The 22936-nt window shown below is 38.6% G+C and overlaps 1 protein-coding gene across 2 annotated transcripts; it reads left to right on the top strand.

The window, feature by feature from the left end:
* Positions 1-39: 39 nt before the first annotated feature.
* On the top strand, positions 40-22798 carry ACTR2 (actin related protein 2). 2 transcript variants are annotated; one of them, XM_074922430.1, is made up of 10 exons: positions 40-173; positions 6334-6444; positions 9965-9979; positions 11977-12192; positions 16276-16348; positions 18712-18848; positions 19634-19783; positions 20507-20652; positions 21077-21209; positions 22407-22798. In XM_074922430.1, the coding sequence occupies exons 1-10, from the start codon at positions 126-128 to the stop codon at positions 22575-22577; spliced, it is 1200 nt and encodes a 399-aa protein (XP_074778531.1). In that variant the 5' UTR covers positions 40-125; the 3' UTR covers positions 22578-22798. The 2 variants fall into 2 exon arrangements, with proteins under 2 accessions (XP_074778531.1, XP_074778458.1); XM_074922357.1 differs by lacking the exon at positions 9965-9979.
* Positions 22799-22936: the final 138 nt, after the last annotated feature.

Here is a 22936-nt window from a genome sequence, read left to right as displayed (position 1 = left end):
TCGGCGGCGGGCGCTGATGGCTTCCGGTGTGCGCGCGCGGCGGGCGGGCGGAGGGGCCCGGCGGCGGAGGTTGGGGCGGCGGCAGCGGCCGGGTCTGTGTCGGTGTGGGGCGGCGGCGCGCAGGGATGGACACGCTGGGCAGGAAGGTGGTGGTGTGCGACAACGGCACCGGGGTGAGTCGCTTCGGCCCCGGGACCCGCCCTGCTGTCGGGGCGGGGGGAGTGTGGGGTGGTGAGGGGAAGCAGGGCGACTCCCCCCGGCCCGGCCCGGCTCGGCTTCCTGCCGGCACGCCCGCGGGCCGCGCCCGGCCTGCTGCCGCTACCGGGCCCGGCCGCCTTCCCCCCACCCCGGCCCGGGCTCAGGCGCTGCCGAGGGCCGGTGAGGGCCGCGCCGCCCTCCGCCAGCCCCGGCCTGCGGGCAGCCGCTGTAGCAGGGGAGGTCGGTGCGGGCCTGCGGAATGAATGGGCGGGGAGAGCTCGGCGCGGAAAAAGGCCGGTCCCGGCGGGTCGCCGGTTGTTCGCTGATTTCTAAACCGGCTGAGCAAAACTACCGTTGGGGGGCTTCGCTGCTGTGTCTGGTGGGCGGATATTGTGCTGCGCCGCCCCCCCCCCCCCACCCCCGCGGCATTTTGCTGATTTACCGTGAATATATTCTCTGCGTGACCTGAGCAAGTCTAGCAACGAGTATTTATCCAAAAATGCCGATTTTTAAAAAAATTCTGAATGAGTGCATTATGCATCGAGCAAAGAGGGATGTGTCCCTCTATTGAAGATTTTTCGTTTTAGGGGAAGGATGTGGTTCTGTGTTATTTGACTGGGGGGGTTGTTTTGCAGCTAGCTACTAGTCAAAATGGAGCGTCGTCCTTTTGTTAATACCTTCCTGATCAGCAACATACTCAGAATTAGCATTTTTTAAATCAAGATAGCCCCAAAGGTGTTCTCCCCATCCTTTCACCTTTTCCGACTTCCCTGAGCATGCAGGCACCTACTAGAAAGGCATCCTTTTGTCAGTGGTACACAGGCTGTGAGGGGCCTCGACAGGAAGTGAAAAAGATAACCATTTTATAGCAAAAAGATGTTGTAGGTGGCTATTTCCTCTCGGTAATTCTGTTTAGAAATCTAGGGTTTCCCCTAGTAAAAGACGATGTGAAGAGTTAACACAGCTGACAGCATGTAAAGATCTAATGGCAAAAAAAATGAAGTGATTTTTTTTTTAATAAACACTTGGAAGAAAGAAGTTGAATTTTTTAAAAGCCAAAGAGGGAATAGTTGAGACAAAGGATGTAATTGTTAGAGAATCAGCATCCTGAATTAGAGGGTTTTCCAATTAGCGTCTGAGATTATTAGAATGGTTCAGAAGGAAGAAGTCATACTTGACAGTTCTGATGTCATCTTGTCTTACCTGCTATACCAAAAATTATCTTTAATAGGGCTGGGGTCCAGAGCCTTTGGGCACTTTTTACACTGTCATTTAGAAAAAGGAAAGTTAAAAGGCATTTATCATTTTCTTGTCACAAAGGGATGTGGATGCTTTTTTGTTGGTGTTTATTGTTTAATACTCTTACTGTCAGACCTGTATACAAAAAGAAGTTAAGCTTCAACCTTTAGTGTGGTCCTTTACATAGCAATAAATCACTGATTTGTAAAATATTTGGTATATCGGTAGTGACAGCAGTGTTGTGCTTTGACTAGACACAGTAAGGTGTGAGGCAGAGGGTAGAAGCCATTATTTTTGCCCAATTTCCCAAGCTGGTTTTGCAACACAGATTTTGTATGGCGTAACACACCTGTGTGTGCTTTTAAATCAAGAGATGTCTTGGAACGATACATTTTCTTCCTCTGTGAGTTGTACCAGCAGGATATAAATAACTATAATAGTGGAAGGTGCCTTTATAGTGCTGTTGCGTTTCTGAGAGGAGGGGCCTGTGTCACTTCAGCTTGTGTTGCTTTGGGTTGTGTTCAACCTCTGAGCAGAGTAACGTGCATATGGGAGTACCCTGGCCACAGAGTTAATTGTGTGGGAGAGCAAAGTATCAAGAAATAACTGTTAAATCAGTAAACCCATAATAGTTAGGTTGAATTTGGATAATTAAACTAGAATTGGAATAATTAAACTGGAAGAATATTCAATTCAGTAAACCTTTCAAGCCTCAACTGTGTATTATCAAGTAGTATTGTCAAACCAGTACTTTTATAATAATATCTTTTCTGTATGACAAAGAAGGGATGCTTTATGTCAGAGTGATTTCTGATGTTAAGATATGTCATACTTAAAACCATGATTGAAATTATATCTCTTGCCAAGTGCCAGAAATATTACACAAAAATGGAGAATATCTTTAGAAAAATCAGATGTGATTTTAACTTTAGGCTCGTCTTTGAAATTTACTGTTATTGTTATGCTGCAGTAGGACTTCTCATGTATCTGGCTGCAAGCAATCTTTAAGGAAGGGGTGACTAGAAGGAAGTTCTTGCAACACATAGTGTAGCAGAGAGGCAGGCAATGGCACCTCAGAGGACTAAAGCGTTAGAGATGGATTTTCTTATTGGTATAGGACAAACAGTAAGTTACTTAGTGGCCTGTAAAATCGCTCTAATGGTATTTAGGGTGTGTGTTTGAGAGTTGCATCAATGGAAAGAGTCAAGCACAGAGACCTGATAAGAATATTAGTATGCATTTCAAAACTTGTCATGTGAGCTGTTTGTGAGCTTCCTCATTCTTTTGTTTGAAAGAACACTTATACGTACAAGTTCTTACTGTTTGATGACTCAGTAGGAAGTGAAAGAGTTGGTATAAGCCACAGTGAAATGGAGAAGAAACTATATATGGTAAAACTTACATACATGGTCTTGCACACAGGCAAGCTAAATGGCTATTCTTAAAACATTCTGAATTTATAGCAAATGAGTGCAAAAGGGGATGATGATGAAGTCTTGGCTTCCTTAGAGATGCGTATATTCATTGAGTGTTGATGTTACTGTTCAATATATGGTGTATACTAAGCATTGTACTGAAGTTATTTTACAGTTGTTCCAAGGAGTGTGCACACTAAGAGATGGAAGAGGAACAAGCACATTATACTTAAATTTTGCTAGAGAGTTTCAAATTGAGAATGGCAGGAACAGTGAGTATTTAATGTCTGGCACTAGAAAAGAGAAGCTGATTGTATTCCAGACTACTGCAGTTCATAATGTTTAACTGAAGATTTTGCAGTTTCTCCTGTAAAGGATGGGAGGAAGAAGTATCTTCTGTTTCTTGTACCCCTTCAAAAATCTAAAACTGTCCAGAATCTATTATTATGTACACCTGTGTTTCTTACCTGTTGGTAGTTTTACCAAGTCTGGTTCTTCAGCTATAATATCCAATGTTATGTCATCACAAACCTACCAAGCCAGCTGAATATTCAGTGTTGTCAGGGAGAGTACTATGGTGGGGATGCTCCCATTGATGGGGAAGCTGATGTACAAGGCTGACTTGTTCTCATCTTCACCAAATTTTCATGTAGTCTGGAAGGGAAAATTTCAAATTTGAAGTGGAGAAGGCAATTAAAATTCTGCTCCTTCTGTCTACTGCTGAGTTTGCCAACCTTTGTAAAAATGCTGTTTTTTAAGGCTCTCTGTTCTGGCCTAAAAGAGATAGGGAACAGACTGCATGTCCAAGATTAATCTTGCTCATTGTATTTCACATAGCTTAAATCTGGTTTTGATTGTGGTTTTGGCTGAATGGAGAAATGACAATTTGTTTTTAAAATCTAGGATTTTTCAGCACTGTTAACTTCCCAGGAAGGTGTGTCAAGGTCTTAACACAGAAAGGGAGTGGAAATTACTATTATGGTTCAGATAGTAAGAACTTAGAGAAGTATTTTTGTAGGTCAGCATTTTCTAGGTCAGCATAGTCGTATGTGATTTTGAGAGGTATTTCTAAGGTTGTCCAAGAGGTGCTTACTGATTTTGTGCAGTAGTTGTTTTGGATGCATGTCTCAGTGGTTGCTATAGAAATCACAGGGTTTATTTGCCCAGTCAGCAGGATTTAGAAGTGTGGGTAGCAGAGCTTCTTGAGGGGTGCTCCAGTAGTCTGAATTGTAAAGATTCATTTAAATGTTACTGGTGCTTTACTTCCCGTTGATCAACATGGTTGGTGATGACTGGTGGGGAAACTGCTTCATGCCAGGGGAAAGAAAAGGAGGAAAAGCTGTAAGCAAATGGATGAGTGTAAAGGTGCATGGGCTACCTGGAGGTGCTTATGATTGTACTTGAAACAGTTCATGGAAGCCTGAGCTGGAGGGTGGGATCGTATGGGATGTTTTATAGAACTAACTTCTAGCTTCACCAGGTCCTGCACAATGAAATTTATAACAAGCATACCTAAATGTTGTTGTAACAACAAAAATCATGCGATTGCCCTGATTGCAGTAATTTGCTAAGTCTGGAAGGCAGCTTATTTCATTTTTTGAAATTTAGACTCAACTCAGTCCTTCAAAATGTGTTTATATGTATGTTTCTTCTGGTATAAAACTTCTGGTAGTCTCCTGGTGTATTCAGGTAGTGTGATCCAGAAATGCTTGTGGCTACTCTTTGCTTTCTCATAGCAGCACTTCATTCTTGAATACACAGATAAGATCTGCATAACTCCTAGGTACTTCTAGCCTTAATATAAGCAAAAGAGTTGATAAGTACTTGCCTTTTCGGAGAACTGGATTGAAGTAGCATGAGGGAAATAAGTTGAATACACAGTGTCATTCTTCAGGTATTCCAAACAGCTCTGCCTTTGGACACAGCAAGCACTGAATGGGTGACAGAAAGTGGGGTCACAAAAAGCAAAGAAAAATTCCCTTCCCCCCTGTATTATCCCAACTTTAATTAAAATATCTCTTGGCTCTTTCCCTAACTGGCTTTATAAATTTCTTTCCAAATCCGGTGCCCTTTTTACTGCAGTAAGGCAAATAATTTAGAGCAACAGAAAGTGACTTTTTGTTACTCTTAGTGTAATGGCAGAATTCCCCTCAGCAGCAATTAGCTGTAGTTTTTCCTGTGGTAATTGTTTCAGTGGCAATCTTCAGACCTCACTTCAGAAAACTCAGTGAAGGTTTTGGAAATTCTAGCAGATGGCTTTTAATACAAGCTGAAATGGATAATTAAGCTTTGGAACAGGGTCCCAAAGAGGCTGTAAATGTCCTTGGAGGCTTCCAACACCCAACTAACTGGTCAAATCCTGAAGCAACCTGGTGTGAATTCAGTGTTGAATACTTTGAGCCAAGGGTTGGACAAGACGGCTCCTGAGGTTCCCTCCAACCGGAATGATTCCGTGATGCTGTTACCACTGTCACACCTAGATAGTTGAGTGATTTTGCAGATGAAAATGTGTAATGTTTAGTTTGGGACTGCAGGATGCTGTTCTGGCATGCTGATGTAGTGCAGTATGCTAAGTATGCATCAAAAAGAGAAGCCTGCTCTATATGAACTGCAGGCAGAACATCAGAGTAGCATAGCCAAAGAGCATAATTTGCTGATCCCCATGATCTAAAATTGTAATTTCTTGCTGGCACATTTGAAATTCTCGTTTTACAGCTGAGCTTCCTCTAGTGATTTTTAATTTTTTTTTTCTGCTCAGTTAATTCTCGCTGTTTTCTTAGTGTATATACTATCTTAGGACCCAGTGATACAAAGCTTCCTTTTGTACATATTTGGGTAACAAACAACTCTTTCAGAGTATCCTGTTTGGTGTGAACTACCAATGTTCTGGTTTTGGTTATGCTGTTGGTTTTAGAAGTGCTTACTGCAAAATAAAATCTTTATCCTTAAAAGAAACTGAAAATTATGAAACTGAGAAATCTGAGTTGCACAGCTTATCTGCTAATTCCCTGTTAAACACTTTTTATAACAGCATAACACCTGAATTCACAAGGTTTTGTTTTTTTCTGGTGTGTAATTTGTTATGCTACTGTGTGCCCTAATTGGAGAGGTGGTTTAATTTGGTCTCATTGGGTACTCATTATAAGGTGATCCATTACGAAATGATGGGTTTCAGGTTGCTAGAGTTTTTTTTATAGAATGACAGAAATCCAGATTCAAACACTGGACTCTTTTACATCTCTCAACACACTGAGCTGTTTCTGAAAAAATCTGACATTCTGATTCAGAAAATATTCTGGAATATATTTTAATTAAGTTTTACAGATCTATGCATCATCTGAAAAGTGTAAAATTGATTTGAAAATATAAATCCAATTGGTTTCCAGTGGGACACGTGCTTGTAATTTTTTACCCCAAACCGGGTTTCTGTTAGTAACCAGAAGTAATGCATATTCTAATAAAATTATTTATTCCTTTTCAGTTTGTGAAATGTGGCTATGCAGGCTCAAATTTTCCAGAGCACATTTTTCCAGCATTGGTTGGAAGACCTATTATAAGATCAACTGCTAAAGTGGGAAACATTGAAATCAAGGTAAATTTTTTTTCATTATTATTCCTTTCTAACAGATAAAAATAATTAGGGCAGCTCTTGACTTACGTAGTGGTTGGAAATTATTTTTTCCTTAATTCCCCTTTATGCTCTTTCAGTATCTCTTGATTCGTTTCTGTATTGGGTTTTAGCTTGTCACAAACTACAAAGTTACTAAGAGGGTAATCTAAAGCACTGAAGGCCTTTAGATAGTACAACTGAGGAGGCAGCAGGTAGGGCTCAAGGGGTTCTGGGCAAAAAGCGACTTCAAATGCCAATATGTAAATGATGTCAGGTTTAGAAGGCAGAAATCAGAAGTGGTTGATGTTTGTCACCAAGCTGTGCTGTGGGTTTCTGAGACAATGCTGAAGAGCTGCTGGAGCTTCCAGGTCTTTCTATACTGTTTGCTTTCTACTCAGAGTTGATCATCTGTGATCTTGTATGAGATGTTTAACCTTGGTTGTGTTTGCATTTCATTGTTTCTATTGTTTTTGTTTTCTTTCCTTTTTGCTGTTGGTAGACGTAGGTACTCTGCACCAGATAGAGATGTAGGGGCTGTGTCCAGGCTGCTTCATCTTGGGACGTTATTCCAAGCTTGGAATGACGGGGAACCGCTGTTTGAGAATCTTTTCCTGAAGTCTGGGGAGCTATCATTTCTCATTTTATTTTGTAATTACAGACTAATGCTTCAGATGTTAGTAGTTGCTTCTGCACTACAGGCTTCAGTAAATGTCTTGGCCCTGGTGTGGCCACATCCTCCCTTTTTGCTTCTAGCCACACATTCTCACCTTGTGCTAGTCATACTGTTTGTGCAGTCCTGTGGTGAGCCACTTGAAGAAGAGTGATTTCTTTGTCAGGTAAAGTTTTGACTGCCTTATAAAACAGTTGTGCAAGCTGCAGTTTGAGAGGAAGGCAAAAGCAGGAACTTGAGGGAGAAACAGGAGGTGATGCAGAGCTGTGGAAGCCCTCCTTTAGGCCAGTGAAGGTCAAGTAGAACAACTGTGTACAGGCTTTCAATTTTGCCTGCCTTGTTGCTTCTGAGCAGCAGCTTAGTACAATGAAAAAAAAACCCCAAACCTAGCATCTGCCCAGTTCTCCTTATTTTCAGAACCCTGTGGGTGACAAGGACAACTTCAGTTATCTGATTTCTGATGCTGCCTGTAAAAAGTTAGTATTATCAGCAGAAGGCCGTACTAGGAAATCAAGAGGACAAAAGACATCAGACCTTTCTAAAATGCGCTTTTTTTAAAAAAAATAACTGTGATACAGCTACGACACTGTATTGAAAGGATGGAGATCTTTCCCTTTCACAGTAGACAGGAAGTTTTGTAAGGAGTGGGAAAACATCTTCCTTTCTCTTGTAAGACTTTGTGAGAGGTGTTTCTTCAGATATCTGCTTGAACTTAATGTGACAATTTCTTCAAGGAGGTCCCGGTACAGTTTTATGAAAGTTATGTGGTGATTTACAAGTCTTAAGTCCAAGAAAAATTCTCTTGCATGGAATCTCATTGTTGAAGTCATGTTTTCTTTCCAGCTGATCTGATACAGCCTGTCCTGCCAGTTTTGGTATCCTCTGATTATCTGATAACTTAGTTTAATATCATTACAGATGACAGTGTTGAATTGGAAAGATAGGAGGTAGAAGTAATTGCTATGAGATCAGTGTGAAAGTACCAGTAAACTATAATTTCACATGCACTGCCTGTCTTCTGCTTGAGCATGGATCACATGAATGTATCTTAGAGAGTATAAACAATGTGTCTAGATTCTTCTAGAAGTTTTATAGCGTCTGCCTGTAATAGTTTGTCACTCTTTCTTAAGGAAACTGTATCAAGAGAAGAAATCCCTGCTACAGATACCCAAAGTATCCCAGTAGTATAATACAGTAGGAAGACTTGTTAAGTGTGAGTGCTGTTTTTCTATGTGAGTTTATTGAAGATTTCCTAAAAAAATGTATTTTAGCAGATGAGTCTTATGCCAAAATTTAATTCTAGCCATTCACGGCAAGTTCTTACGGGATAAGTTTAAAACTGAGTAAAGGAAGCTGTCAAGAAGATTATCAGTTTAACTTTTCAAAACTATTCAGAAAAGCTGTCATTCCTGTGAAATTCAGAAACTGTGAAGAGAGTCTGGAAGCTGGTCAAAACAGTGGTTATCATCCATCTATTGAGTTACTGGTTTCAGGTTGCTTTGTTCATGTTTCCCTTCTGAATTCGCATTTCAGCCAGCAGCAGGGATATAGGATTTTTCCCCTACTTGGAGTCGCAAGTTAAGTCATAGACACAAAAGTTCAGTTCTTAGAGGGATTATTTTGCTTAAAATTGCAACCTTAAAGCTCTGAATCCATAAGCATAGATGCTGCTCTTAGCTTTTACTGATTTACTAATCTTTGCAGCAGGTTTTGTGGTTAATCACCATCTTAGGAAGGCAGGACTGATGAGTAGCTTTGACTACTTTAAAACAATTAGGATTTTAGGGCAGATCAGACCCGGTGACCTGCTGAGCCATAGTCCATGTCCTACAGTTCTGCTCAGTTTCTGCCAAAGACAGCCTGGATAAGGTAATTCTCTGGATTTGAGGTGAGGAAGAGGGCCACGCTCTGACCAGCCTCTTTGGTAGGGCAAAGGCAGCTGCCAGAAAATCTATGCTCTTTTCCTTTGACGCAGTTTGCAGAATAAGTAGAATTGCCCTCTGGGACCTGATATTTATTTTACGGCTTTTGACAGCTTAGGTGACTCAAAGTGAATTTAATTGAAGGAGGAAAAATATCTCAATAATCACAGAAATGGCTTTACTGTAATGTTGGACAGTGTTTGTGCACATACACTTCAAATATTTCACAATGCTTCCTGGCTGCTTTAATTATATTATCTTTCTATCTCCATGGCTTGCTATAGGGAAAGAGCTTTGAGACGCTGATCTTACTACTGCACTTCATGATTGCTTGTTTCCATTCTGAGAGTAGATGCCACAATTGAAGTAAATATCTTGTGCGATTCCTTTTGGGTATTTTCTCCATGATAATATGAACAGATTAGCCTGCTTATAGGTGAATGCTTTCATGTTATAGTTTTCAGTTCTTGGGTATTTAAAGCAGAATTTTTTAAACAAAATTTAAATTTAGCGTTTGTCAGAGCTAGTTATGGTCAAATGCCTCGAGTCTTGTCTAGTTCAGACAAACACCTTGCCTGGGGTAGAACTCCAGTGTTACAGAATATTTATGCACAGAATCCTATTTATGAGAAATAGGCAGATATATTGATCTTGTTTGCGACGTAAGATACATAAGCATGACATGCTGCTGATATGTAGCAATAGCTTCCTTTAAAGACGTTTTAATCTGAGATCTCAGAATGTTAGTTTGGCCCTAACTAAACTAACTCAGATCATTTCCTGCTGTGCGTGCATCTCTTTCAGCCTATTTCTACTGTGTACTTAAAATAATTTGAGAATTTCATTTAGGCCTTTTCTGACTTTCTTGCTTCTACCTTCTTTCTTCACCTTTCTTGACCTGTTGAAGTAGAATAACAAAAAGATGGTAAGTGAGGTGCCCCTGTGCTGTTTGTTTACCATTTTTGCTTGATGGGACCTAGTAGCTGTTATGTTATTTTTTGATGCTATTCATTGTTTTGTCTTGTCCTACATTTTACATTTGAATACATACTTATTTTGGACGTTGTTCATTGCTTTGGTTTACTAGCAACTAATTCATGAGAATATATTATGTATTGCTTCTAAATGCTACCTAGCCTGTAGTTTTGCAAGATGTAAGAATAACTCCTAAAGAGCAACGTAAGCTCAGCACCTTTAACAGTAGAAATTTCTATATTTAACCTTACAAACCCAGAGCTTGAATAACTCTCAGATTTCAGTTGGACAAATATTACTGAGTACCGAAGTGGTGGAAACACTGAATGTCACGGTAGGGGTTCCTCTGCAAATTCAGTTGTGCTGTCCTCCTTCCTCTTCACCTGCCAAGTGCGCGTTTGTTAGTGTGCTCTTGAGAACAATTGTTCTGCCCTTTAGCTTTGTTTTAAACGGATGTGAAAGTTTTGTGCAACTTTCATTCACATTTGAATAGCGGCTTTTCCTGGGCTTTGTCCTGTTTGGGAGCATAGAGCCTCAACAGTGTGCAAAAAAGGCTTTTTATTCTTCTAACTGGTGGAGTTTCTGTTGTCTTAAATTCTCAGCTGTAACACAGTTGCATGGTGGAGTTTTCATAGCGTGGTTTCACTAGAATACATTTGATTTAAAATGTCAGTCTTGGCTTCTGTCTTCTGTGTGGTGATGATCTACGCAAGGGAAAACAAAACCTTATCAGGGAGAGGGATTGGAAGAGGAATGGTTTGATTTAAACTGTTTCCAACTTTTCAACTAACTTCCTTTTTATATAGTCAACAGTAATTGTTTAGATTGCTTCTTTAAAAAAGCATTATAAACCGGATGCTGGATTTTTCATTGTGCATTTTTTTTCCCTAATATTGAACAGTAGGTTGAGTAATCCTCACTTCAGAGTTTTCTGTGCCACAGTAACTGCAAACTGCGGTGGCATGTTTTTGTATGAAGCAGCTGGGTTTTTTTGCAATGAAATTAATATATGCTAGTATGGAAACAGTGCTATTGGTACTTAGAAATGTGTTTTTGCAGGCTAAATGTGAGCAAGTGAGTTGAGGCTTCTTTAGAAAAGTATGGCAAGTAATAGGGAGCAAAGATAACGTTGCTGTGCATGCTTCCTCTGGCAAGAATGTGGGAAAGGAGAAGATACGATGCTACTAATTTGAATGTGCAGTGTTTGCATAATTAACTTTATTAAACAGATTGCTTAATCAGTGTGAAATGACTATACAAACTATGCATTAGTTGGTTGTATTTGTGTAAGAATGCGTTACTGGGGTTTTGGGCTTGGGACTTTTGACATGGAACAGACGAGAGGATATTTTATATTTAAATGTGTCTTTTCACACCCTACTGACATAGGCAATATGTAAACCATTGTTTCTTTTAATGTCTAGTGTGGAACTTCTGATCTCTTATTTGCTTTTGCTACTGTTCAGTATGCTTATTCACCACTCATTATTCCTGTTTTGGTATTGTGCACAGAAGTTTGCAACATGCATGGAAAAATATTCTGCCAATCCCACCTACTACCCTTATGTGCTATTTTGCATCTCAGCCTTTCGAAATTAGTATTTGATAAGAGAATTTTGGAGGTGTCAGTGGAAAAACATCTGTACTTACAAAGGTCTTTTGGTATCTGGCTGTAGCAGGATTTATTAGTTTGTTTAAGGTTAATTGGAGAATAGAATTGACAAAGTTTGTTTTGGAAAAAGTTTGGGATGGGTAACAACCAAATTTAAATACTACATTCAGTATATTCCACTTTTCTCCTAAGTACCTGAAAATGATTCTAAAATGTGGGCATTGTTTAACAACACAGTTGGACACAGGCTGGAGCAGTTCACTGTCATTCTTGAGGATTTTGGTGTATGGAGAACTTTGCAAGCACTAACGTGTTTCTATATTGAAATTTTACAGGATCTCATGGTTGGTGATGAAGCAAGTGAATTACGCTCAATGCTGGAAGTGAATTATCCAATGGAGAATGGGATAGTTCGGAACTGGGATGATATGAAGCACCTCTGGGATTACACATTTGGACCAGAAAAACTTAATATTGACACAAAAAATTGTAAAATACTACTGACAGAACCTCCCATGAATCCAACTAAAAATAGGGAGAAGATCGTGGAGGTATGTCTGTCTAGTAGAAACTGATCTATACTGTCATTGAAGCATTGTTAAGAGTTTTTAACCTCCTGAAACACCTGGTAACTAATGGCCTGAAGCAAAGCAGTTCCGTTTTCTAACCAAAACTTATCCTCAGCCATAGTCATGAAGGCTACTGCGGTTAAATTCAAACAAGCTGACTTTGGTCAAAAGCTATATGCAGGCTTCTTGTCTCAAGTCATATCGCTTGTAAGACACAGGAGTGGCAATACATGTTTATCTTCATGTATCCAAGACATATTGGTTACTAGCTGTTGGATGAATGTTAATTACTTAAAATGACTTGGGCTCCTGTAAGCCAGTAATGCTTCAGAGGAGATTGAGGCTTGAGCAAGGTGGTGCTTACCAGATGGAGCAGTGTTGTTGGAGGTAGCTGAGACAAAGGTGTGATTACAACCAATTCACTAATCTTTGATTAATGCTCGGGATTATTAATGAAAACCTTCAAAGAAGGAGGGCCTAGTTCTTGGATCCTCGGTCTCACAGTGCTGCCATGGGCAACCTAAGCTCCATCTGAACTTTGTGTTAACGTAGGTTGTCGCATGTATGTTGTTTAGCACTAGTACCGTGTGACAAATACTCAATCTTGAAGAGCAGTGAAGTTTGATGAGAACAAAAAGTTTTGTTTCCTGTTTTGTTTTTGTTCTCAAGCATCATAGGTACTTTCAATTAATCAAAGTATTCAATATAATAAAAGTAACTTTAAAAATGTGTTGTTAGAGTAGCTGATAGGGCAGGAAAAATGGGTTCTAAGTCTGAAACCATATCCATTTATCAGAACTTTGGATATGAAAGCTTGTGTGTATATATTTTTTTTTTCCCCCTCCAAAATCTGTTGCTTAGTCTAATAAGAATGTACCTTTATCATCATCTGCTGATCCTTCCTTTAAAATCATTTTGTTGTCACAGCTACAGTAGTGCTTTCAGCAATGTGTCAGTGAATCTATTTGTGCTAATCTTTTCTTTCAGTGACTTGGGAGCAAGTGAAATACAGCAAAGTTGGAAAAACTTAAGTGAAAAAAGTCAATCTATACAATCTGTATTCAGCATTGCTTAGCAATTGTGGGCATTAGGGACCCATTACCTAAGTATTATGTAATGCAACATTAGTAATACAATCCATGGTACATCAGTCAGCTGTGGTGTGATAAGCATAGCAGATTTTTCTGGGTGGCCTCCATATAGCAGGAATGGTTGAATTTCCTGTTCAGACTTCTTTTGCTTTTCAGCTGTCTACAATAGTGTTCTTGTGTCTGTTTTCCTACTACACACAAAAGGCTGGGTTTTAGTTATTCGGGGACTGAATAATTTTGTACTGTAAATTGAAAAGGCTTGTATGGCTTCTGAAGTCTGATAAAATATTTGTATTGCTCCATTTGCTTTTTTTAAACCCCTCCACAGATTGTAGATACTTAATTATGATCCAGAAGATTAGGGAGACCTAGAATCCATTTTTGTCAATTTAAATTTGAGTTAAACAGAAGCTCATTGTTTCTATTAATATTTTGAATGGATTGCAGTGTTATGAAGGCTAGCAATATTTAGTTTTTAACTGCAACCTATTTATACTCCTTCCATTTTTGACATGGACTTTTCCTTTTTAGGGAGGCTAGCCCCGGTATGAAGCAGAGGACTGAATTAAGATATTTTTTTTTTTCCTAAAGCCTGCAGTAAATGTAATAATGCCTCTGCATTTTGTGATACAGTGCAGTAGCATTTTAAAAGAAAAGCTTAGTCATCTGGACCATATCAAGATGATAGATAATTATATACCCTGTACTTCATTCTGCTTCCAGTAATTCTATCTCCTTACCCCATCGCTTCATCAAACTCAGCTACACAGTAATAGCAGCAAGTGTTCACAGCAGTTGTATTGTAAAATATATATTTTTTTAAAGTGCTGGTTTTTTTATAGCATGTACAAGACACTGGTTGCTGCTCAGCTTAATTGAGTGTTTGCTGTTTGTTTGTCTCTAGTTATCTGCTGCCTTCTCTTTCTGTAGTACCCTCAGGAGCAGCCAGACAGTAGTGGCATATCATGTAGCTGTAGAGATACTCTAGCACTGTCACTGTTCCTAATCCCAGCCTGGTATTCTGTATTTTTTTTTCCCCCAATTTTTAGTTCATTCTTTCTTTCTATGTCCAATTAGAACATCACTTTGTAGGTAATCCAAAAGCTGGTGTCACGAGAAGAAGAATCTTTTCAGGAGAACATCCTGCCCAGTGCATCTGTGTCCCATGTCAAGGCATTTTTCATGTCAGATAGAACAGATCTAGATATCTTGAAAGAAAGAGTAACAACACCACAAAGGCCTGCATATAGGTTGTAAAAGGGTTTTGCGGTGGCTTCTAGGGTTTAGTGCAACATGTCAGGGCAGTAACTAATGCTATTTGAATATTCATTTTGTTGTATGAAGATGATAATTTAGATTTTTCTTAACTGAGGTTTTTATTCTGTAAGCGCTCAGGTTGTTTGAAAGGCTCATCCATTGGAATAGTGCTGGTTTTAGACAATGCCTACTCAGATGGAATTTCTTATTGAGTTGCTGCCCTTTCTGCTGTTCCTTTTCTGGCAGACACTTCTGCTTCTTGTTTCTGAAGGTATTGCATTATGTGCTAAACCGTGGCCAGTACGGAAGTCACTAGCCAAACTTGTAATGTCTTGCTCATTCTTAGCTCCATGCACCTGACTACTGTATTAAATTTACTTTTATACTGGCTGGTTCACATGGGGGGTTTCTAAAGACCCAAACCATGATGCTCTGCAGCTCACTCCCTCTGTGTTCCTTACTGCTTGACTTCTGCTATACTGCGTGCTCACAGCGAATATACCGAGAAAAGCAGCATCAGTCTTCCCAGGAGTTTTGCAGTGTGCTTGATACAGCTGTGAAATCATTGACTTTGCAAGGATCAGGTTTTTGATGTGGGCCAGCCATTTAAAATCATGCTATTCTAAGAGGAAGTTCCTTAAATAGTTCAGAACTCTAAAATTGTCAGACATCAGCTTTTTTTCTTTAAAAATATTTAAGTATCTTTTACTTGAGGTGTGGGAGTTCTTAGGATTTAATCAGTTTCTAATCCTAGAAGTTGCAGAAGTGCTCAGGAGGCTGCAGAATAGCAAAAGCAAAACTTCAGTGTGTGCTGGAATAATTAGAATTAATCTCTTTTTCCTGGTAAAGCATTTTGAGGGGGAAACTGCTGTACAGTATGATTTGTTTACTTGGTCTTTTTTTTTGTGTTTATAAAGACAACATGTTCGTATAAACTCTACATCCTTTAATCTTAGACTGTTTCTTCACTGAATCTAGTTTAATGGATGGGAGAACCTAGTCCACAAGACGGGCAGTTACTTTTCATGTTTCAGTAAAGAGTTCTACAAACCTGTGGTTTTCTGTATGTAACAGAGTTAGCCCTACCCATACTATTTAAATTGTAGTGGATTTCGCACTAATTCTGAAAGTTTATCATCAGTTGCCCCTTAAAGAAGGGAAGAAGACAGCTCAGAAGCAGAGAACAACTTGTGACAAAGACCTTATTCTACACCCATATGCATAGGAGTCTGTTTGGTCTTTACTTGACTTAGTCTGTAGGGCTTGATGAAGACTTAAAAAAAAAACCAAACTCTGAACCTCATAACATTTAGAGCATACACCTTTAACAAACATGTTCCCAAGTCACACTTCAGTAATTAAATACTTGGCTCGTCTACAAGTACTGCCCTCCTGCTCATTAAGCACTTTGGAAAATGGCTTAGTAAAGCTGCAGAAATTGGTGTGTGGGTTTCTTGTAAGTATATGCTTTCATTGCTAAATGGATGTGGAATATTTCATATGGCTTGTCCTGTGTGAACAGGTGAAGTATAGAACTGAATGTACTACTTACTGCCATAAAGCAAGTAGATTTCTAATGTCTCTGTAGAATTGTGTGATGAAATTTATTGGAAAGTGATTTTTATTAGCAAAAATACAGAATTCTAGAAATACAGTTTTCAAACATCTGTGGAATTTAAGTCTGTTTTGGAAGTTAATTTTTGCCTTCATCTTACAGGTTATGTTTGAGACATACCAGTTTTCTGGGGTGTATGTAGCCATTCAGGCTGTTCTTACTTTGTATGCTCAAGGTAGGCAAAGATAACTTAAAATCTGTTTAGTTTATAAATGTGTTTCTGAGCCAAAGTATTAATATGGTATTAATGGGTCTTGGACTTTCAGTGCTGTTCTAAGTAAGCTCATCTCTGACTTACGGGCTTGCTTTTTGTTTTGAGGAACTATTGATAGATACCACTGTTGGTGGGGTTTTCATGAACCAACTGTGGAGACATGCTTGTAAATGCAAAAACCTCGTTTGAGAACTGTCGTTGTTTCAGGGTGTAGTCTTTGGCTTCAAGTCTTAATGACATGCTCTTGATTTTCTGATAAAGAAAAAATTTATTACCATAAGTGAATTTCAAGATGATGACTAGGTGACTTTTGCATTATTTTCAGTTCAAGAAAAAGTTGATTTGTTGCTGTAGAAAAACTAGAATAAATGACCCTCAGCCTGAGAAGGAAATTACGGATTCAGAGTTTGATAGAAATTCTACCACTGACTGCAACCCAGCTAGGATTTTAAGAAGTTACTCAAACACATCGGTTCTAATAACATGACTCCTTGCATCTGTTTACTAGTGGCTTGGTGTATTTAGCTGTCATATAATGGGGCATAAATTTCCTTGACCATTAACATGTCACCATAGTTTCTATGGCCAAGAGCAAAAGTGATGGGGTACTGGAAAGGTGGTTCTGTTACGCAAGTCATTAAAAATAGTTAAACTAAAACCACTTTTGCAGACCTGGATATTAATTTTATTTGTTGCAATCTGTGCAATTACTCTTCTTTTTTTCTTTACTTGATTTTTCTTTGGTTTGATTCCTTGTATTCAATTGACTAACGTACAGTCTTAAATTCTGCTGTAATTACACATGTTTTACTGTATAGTGCTCAATTACTTTGTAAATAACAAAATGTACAACTTATAGCAATCCACAGTGTTTCTACATATTATAATCTAAAACAAAGCTGAAGACCTTTTAAGATATAAAAAACAAGTGGCACATAAGTAGAACATTTGCTTTTGAGGATTTAAATAAGCCCTTTAGAACATCCTACTTATTTATATTACATTAAAGATTAAAGTAGTGGCTAAAATTGCATAGAGAGAGGTGCCTCATTTTGGTGTACCACACTTTGTTGCTGCTGTTTAAAACTCTCTTAAAACTAATTGTTGCTTTTCCCTGGAATTCTGTGTGCTTGTGTGTCTTTTAAAGGCAAGGGGTTTATATATCAAAACCTAGTTCTAATTAGGAAATTCTTTAGCAATTCCTCACAACAGTCTTTTGGAGTTAGATGTAGTCCCTTGTGACTATTTCCTTCCTTACTGTGTGCGTCTGATTTTGTGTTTGCATAGCAGTTATTCCAGTTCACTAACAAATCTGAAGACCTGATCACACAACTGAACCAAGGTGTTTTCTTTGGTCCATTCGAAGCAAATAACCAATTTGTTTGCCTTCTGTTTACAAAGCTTGAGTAAATTACAATAGCCAAACCAATGCACCTTTCCATTACGTCTTAAATGTTCCTTCATTATTTTAAGGTCTTTCCTTAAAATATATTTTATTGCTTTAGTTAGCTTGTGAGAAACTATAAAACTGTTTTCTAATCAACTTTCATCATTAATTCTGCTTCTTATTTATTTATTTTGTTAGTGAATTAGAAGCTTCTGTTTCTACATGCTTATATCATCTCAGTTTTGTACACCTTAGAATTGAATGGGTTTATGGTAGATGTTTTTCACTGGTATGATTTCTTTAGTCTATGAAAGGGGATCTAATTCAGCCTAACGCTGTTTCTGGGGGGGGGGGGGGGGGGAAGAGGGGAGAAATTAGATGTGTGCTATATAGTCTAAATATTCTCTACTTTATGAAAGCATTGGTTTGTTTTTTAAATACCAGTCAAAATCAACAAGTCCTTATAATTATAACAAGGTAAACTTGTGGCCTAAATGCCTCTAGGTTTCTTCAGATTTGAGAAATTAATGTAAGGTTGCACAGAGACAGCTGAATCTGAAGAGGAATTTGTGCCTCAACAAGCTTTTAATGTTCTTAGATATTCTTTTTAGAGTTCAGTTTAAGATGTCAGAATACTAGATAAAATTGATGAATAGCAGAGTTATAAGCATCCAGGAAAAAATAGAGGTAATACTTTTAAAAAACTTACATGAAAGCATTTGTTATTATTAAAACCTTAAGTTTAAAATCCAGCTGGATAACAATAATCGTATTTTAAATTGTGACTACTTTTTCCCAAACTGATGACTGCAGAAATAGAGGTTGTTTTAAGATTACAATGAAAAATTCTATCTTAAACTTGCTACTATTTTGCTCTATTTATGAAGGTGTTAATAAAAGTTGGACCTTTTTCTTTTTACCCCTCACATTCTTTTAGGTTTGTTGACTGGTGTTGTTGTGGACTCTGGAGACGGTGTAACTCATATTTGCCCAGTTTATGAAGGTTTCTCTCTCCCTCATCTCACCAGACGGTTAGATATTGCTGGGAGGGATATCACTAGGTACCTCATTAAGGTAAGCTGGAAAGAATTTAAGGTTGAGGCTGGTATCTGTGCTACAGCGGTTCAAGTGAAAATCCCTTGATAGCAAGAAACCGCTATATGTTTTGCCTTTATTATTCATATGTTAGTTACGTAAAGAACTCCTATATTCTCTGTATTGCTTCAGTCTATCCTTATGTTTCCTCATGTAAATCACGTGATATTATTGATATTATTCAGAGACTTCACATTTTCTTAGTGGCAGTCTTCTAGGAAGGGATTTTATTCCATATTTGGGAGGGAAAACCTCAAAGTTAGCTTTCTTGATACATAAAATGAAAACTGTATTCTATCAGTTCTACTAATTATTTTCAGAAAGGCTTTTTTCTTACAGTGTGGAAAATAACGTAGTGATTCTTCCCTGATTAAGTAAGACAGTATGTTTTACCGACTTGTTTGTTTTTTTTTTTTTAAAATAAGAGCAACATTCTGTATTGACATGGTTAAACTGGCATACTGGAATGTTCTGAAGTGAAGTCCTAAATATAAGAATTATTTTGGTTATCTTTCACCTGTCTTTAATGGTTATACTGAAAGTTGTAAGGATGAAGATGATTTCTGACTTGGAGTAATGCTACTGCTATTCTGCTTTTCTGGTAATAATGTTGATATGCTGTGACAGATTTGACTTAATACTAAATTTGCAGTTAAAAAAGGGAGACAAACTTTTAAAGATACATGTTTGAATGTACACACCTACTGATAAAGAGATCTGGACTGTTCTTCTCATCTACTGCTAACCTGGTATATTCCCTCTAGCTCCTCTTACTGCGAGGGTATGCTTTCAACCATTCTGCTGATTTTGAGACTGTTCGCATGATCAAGGAAAAGCTATGTTATGTGGGATACAACATTGAACAGGAGCAGAAACTGGCATTAGAGACCACAGTACTAGTTGAATCCTACACGGTGAGTGTTTTGAGACAGCTTTTCTTGTCCTGAACTTCATAGGTTTAAATTCGGGTAGCATTTAGTTTTGATTCTTTCAAAATTTTTGTCAGTAGCTCACTTCCCAGACACAGGAGTCTTTAGAATCAGATTACTTGGTTCTGGGAAAACTTTTAAAAGCTGTTTTTTTTTAAAAAAAAAAAAAAAAAAAAAATTCAGATTTTCCATAAAACTTTGTACTATTTTTGTCATTGTAGATCCTTGAAATTTGAATATTATAGTACAGGAACTTGTAGAGAAAGTGGAGTTGCTCTAGTATGTCAGACTGTATTTCAGCTCCATCCATCTAGTAGTGACACATAGGAGACTGATATCTGGTGACAAGAGTAGTAAACTTGCTCTTGGTGGAAACTTCCTGTGATCACACATGGAAGAAAAGAACTTTCAGGAAAACATTACTCTTGCTGTAAGACCATCTTTTAAATTGATATTAGGACCTGTATTGCAAGGAAATGTTTAGTAGTCAGTATCAATGTATCTGGTCCCTGATGTCTCTAAGTAAAGTGCATAACAATTGAAGCATTTGTATCTTCTTTCAGTAGTACTGAATGACTTCTTGAAATGGTGGCGATTATCAACAATTTCCTGTTTTAAAACATCAGGGAACAATGTAGGTCATTTCCTCTTGGTTTGTTTAGTATCCAAGTGGCTAAAAGTAGTCTTCTGATGTTTTTTCTTCTCTAGCTCCCAGATGGCAGGATTATCAAAGTTGGTGGGGAACGGTTTGAGGCACCGGAGGCTCTTTTTCAGCCTCACTTAATCAATGTAGAAGGGGTTGGCGTGGCTGAATTGCTGTTTAACACCATCCAGGCCGCTGACATTGATACCAGGTAAGAGCAGAACTTTTAAAATCCTCTTGTCAGAGTGCAGGGGTGACGTGAGAACTGCATTCAAACAAAGTAATATCTTTTGCTTTAGAGGCCAGTACGTGTTCTGCTGGGGAAAGGGGGTGTACTGGGAGTAGGGCTCAGTCTGAGATCTTGGAGCTTAACGGGTTTTCTGGAAACTTGACTGTCATTTGGTATGAATGAGCAACGATAAATTTTAAAAGCACAATATGTTTTTACTTCTGCTTTCTGGGATGCCTGGAAAAGCATGAGCAAGTCTGCCAAACTTATGCAGTCTGCCTTTGTGTAATGACCAGTTTTAGATTTGTATTTACTCCCTGTACATACAGGTACCTACTTGTCATATATACAGTCTACCCTAGTACACTAGAAAGACTCTTTCTTTTTTTTTTTTTTTTTTTGTCAGGTCTGAATTTTACAAGCACATTGTGCTGTCTGGAGGGTCCACCATGTACCCTGGGCTGCCTTCACGACTGGAGCGGGAACTTAAACAGCTCTACCTGGAACGAGTTTTGAAAGGAGATGTGGAAAAACTCTCGGTAGGTGCCGAGTTGCTTCTTTATTTGTGTGGGGACGAGGTTTATCCTGAATCCCCACTAGAGGGAACCAAGTAGTCAGAAATGTAACAAGCTGCGAGTGGCCCTCCATGCAACTTGCAAAATCGCTGCCTCCGTTTCATAGAGGTGGGTTGTGTGTGTATACTTGGAATAAAGCCACCTTCTAGTCCGTGCTAATAGCGAGTAATTCTTGAAGTCGTGGATTAGTTTGAATGTAAAATGTGCTAGCGCACAACTTGTAATGTAGATTAAGCGAAGCTAATGAGTTCTTGTGCCTTAAAGTCATCATTGAGCAAAAATTACTTTTCTTTGTGAAAGTTTTGGTTCATGCTGTAAGTGAAATACTCAAAAGAAAGAGGCTAGAGTTCTCACCTTCAAGTGTAATAAATTTCCCCTGTTCGTTGGTGACTGTGATAAGCAGACAACAGCCACACAGACCTTACAGATGTAACACTGCATTGTAATGCTATCTGCGTTTCAAGGAGGAGATATTTAGAGAGAAAATTCCTTTGAGTGGAGTTTCTAATGCTGAACTGAATTGAACTTCCCTGGTTATTAATACAGTGTTCTCTAAAGACCTTTTGCAGCTATATGGAATGAGTCAGTTGTACAGAACGCTTTAAGTCTAAGACAATATTTCACACATAGCTTTGACTGTACTAATTTTTGCTCTTAAAGTTAGAGCTTTAGCATCAAAGAATTTAAGGAAATATTAATTAGCTAAGTTGTTCTAGATTGTGTAAATTTAAAATTGGTTCCATCTGCCCCTCTAAAACTTGGTATAATTCTAAAATATTTTGTGATTTGATCATCTGGTTACTTCTGATAATTTTAGCCATCAAAGCTTAGGAATTATTTCACTCTTTACCATGTTCATGAAATGCAAAAGTACGGTGTTTAATTTTGTATTCTGACTCTTGGGCTTTTTGTGGATACTCTGAAAGTATAATTCAAGGGAAGTTGTCAATAGCTGTCTCTAATTGCCAGCAAAACCTAGTTATTTTACTTAAGTTGCGCAAGCTGAAAGCTCAAGCCGAGCCCCGTGCTAACATTTAAGTTTTTTGGTTGCATTTTTCTCACTAGACAGTTTCCATTTCATTGTTCTGGTGGAAAACACAATTTTATTTTGAAGGGCTTTTTTTCAGGAATCCTATTAACAGTTTCTTTTCTCTTTCCTAGAAATTTAAGATCCGAATTGAAGACCCACCTCGTCGAAAGCACATGGTGTTTTTGGGTGGCGCGGTTCTAGCAGACATCATGAAAGACAAAGACAACTTCTGGATGACCCGACAAGAATACCAAGAAAAGGGAGTGCGTGTGCTGGAGAAGCTTGGTGTGACTGTTCGATAAATCCCAAAGCTTGTTCCCATCACGTGTCTAAAGCTTTTTTTTCTTTCATTGCCAATCCCTGAACTCACTCAGCTACATGCTATGGAAAGGCCTGTCTGTGGCCTTTTGACCCAAAGGTCAGGTCTTGTTCTGGTTTCTTGGGTTAGCTTTTTGTTAAATGTTTCTTAATGTGGCTAAATTTGACTTATTAAATTTGACCACTTCCCTGCAAACAAAACAGAGCAAGAGCAGCCTGTCTACTTCATTGTTCCTTCCGAGTAGGCAATTGGGTAATTCTGGTAGGCTTTTTCTTCTGGGTTTATTGCTGTAGTACTGCTAGCTTTTGTCTCTAGTTCACAAGGGGTTGTGTGCCTTTTTTA

Source organism: Athene noctua, chromosome 1 (genome assembly GCF_965140245.1).
Source record: "Athene noctua chromosome 1, bAthNoc1.hap1.1, whole genome shotgun sequence".
Lineage (NCBI taxonomy): Eukaryota > Metazoa > Chordata > Aves > Strigiformes > Strigidae > Athene > Athene noctua.
Note: the sequence above shows the minus strand (reverse complement) of the source record. Positions and strands in the feature narration are given on the sequence as shown.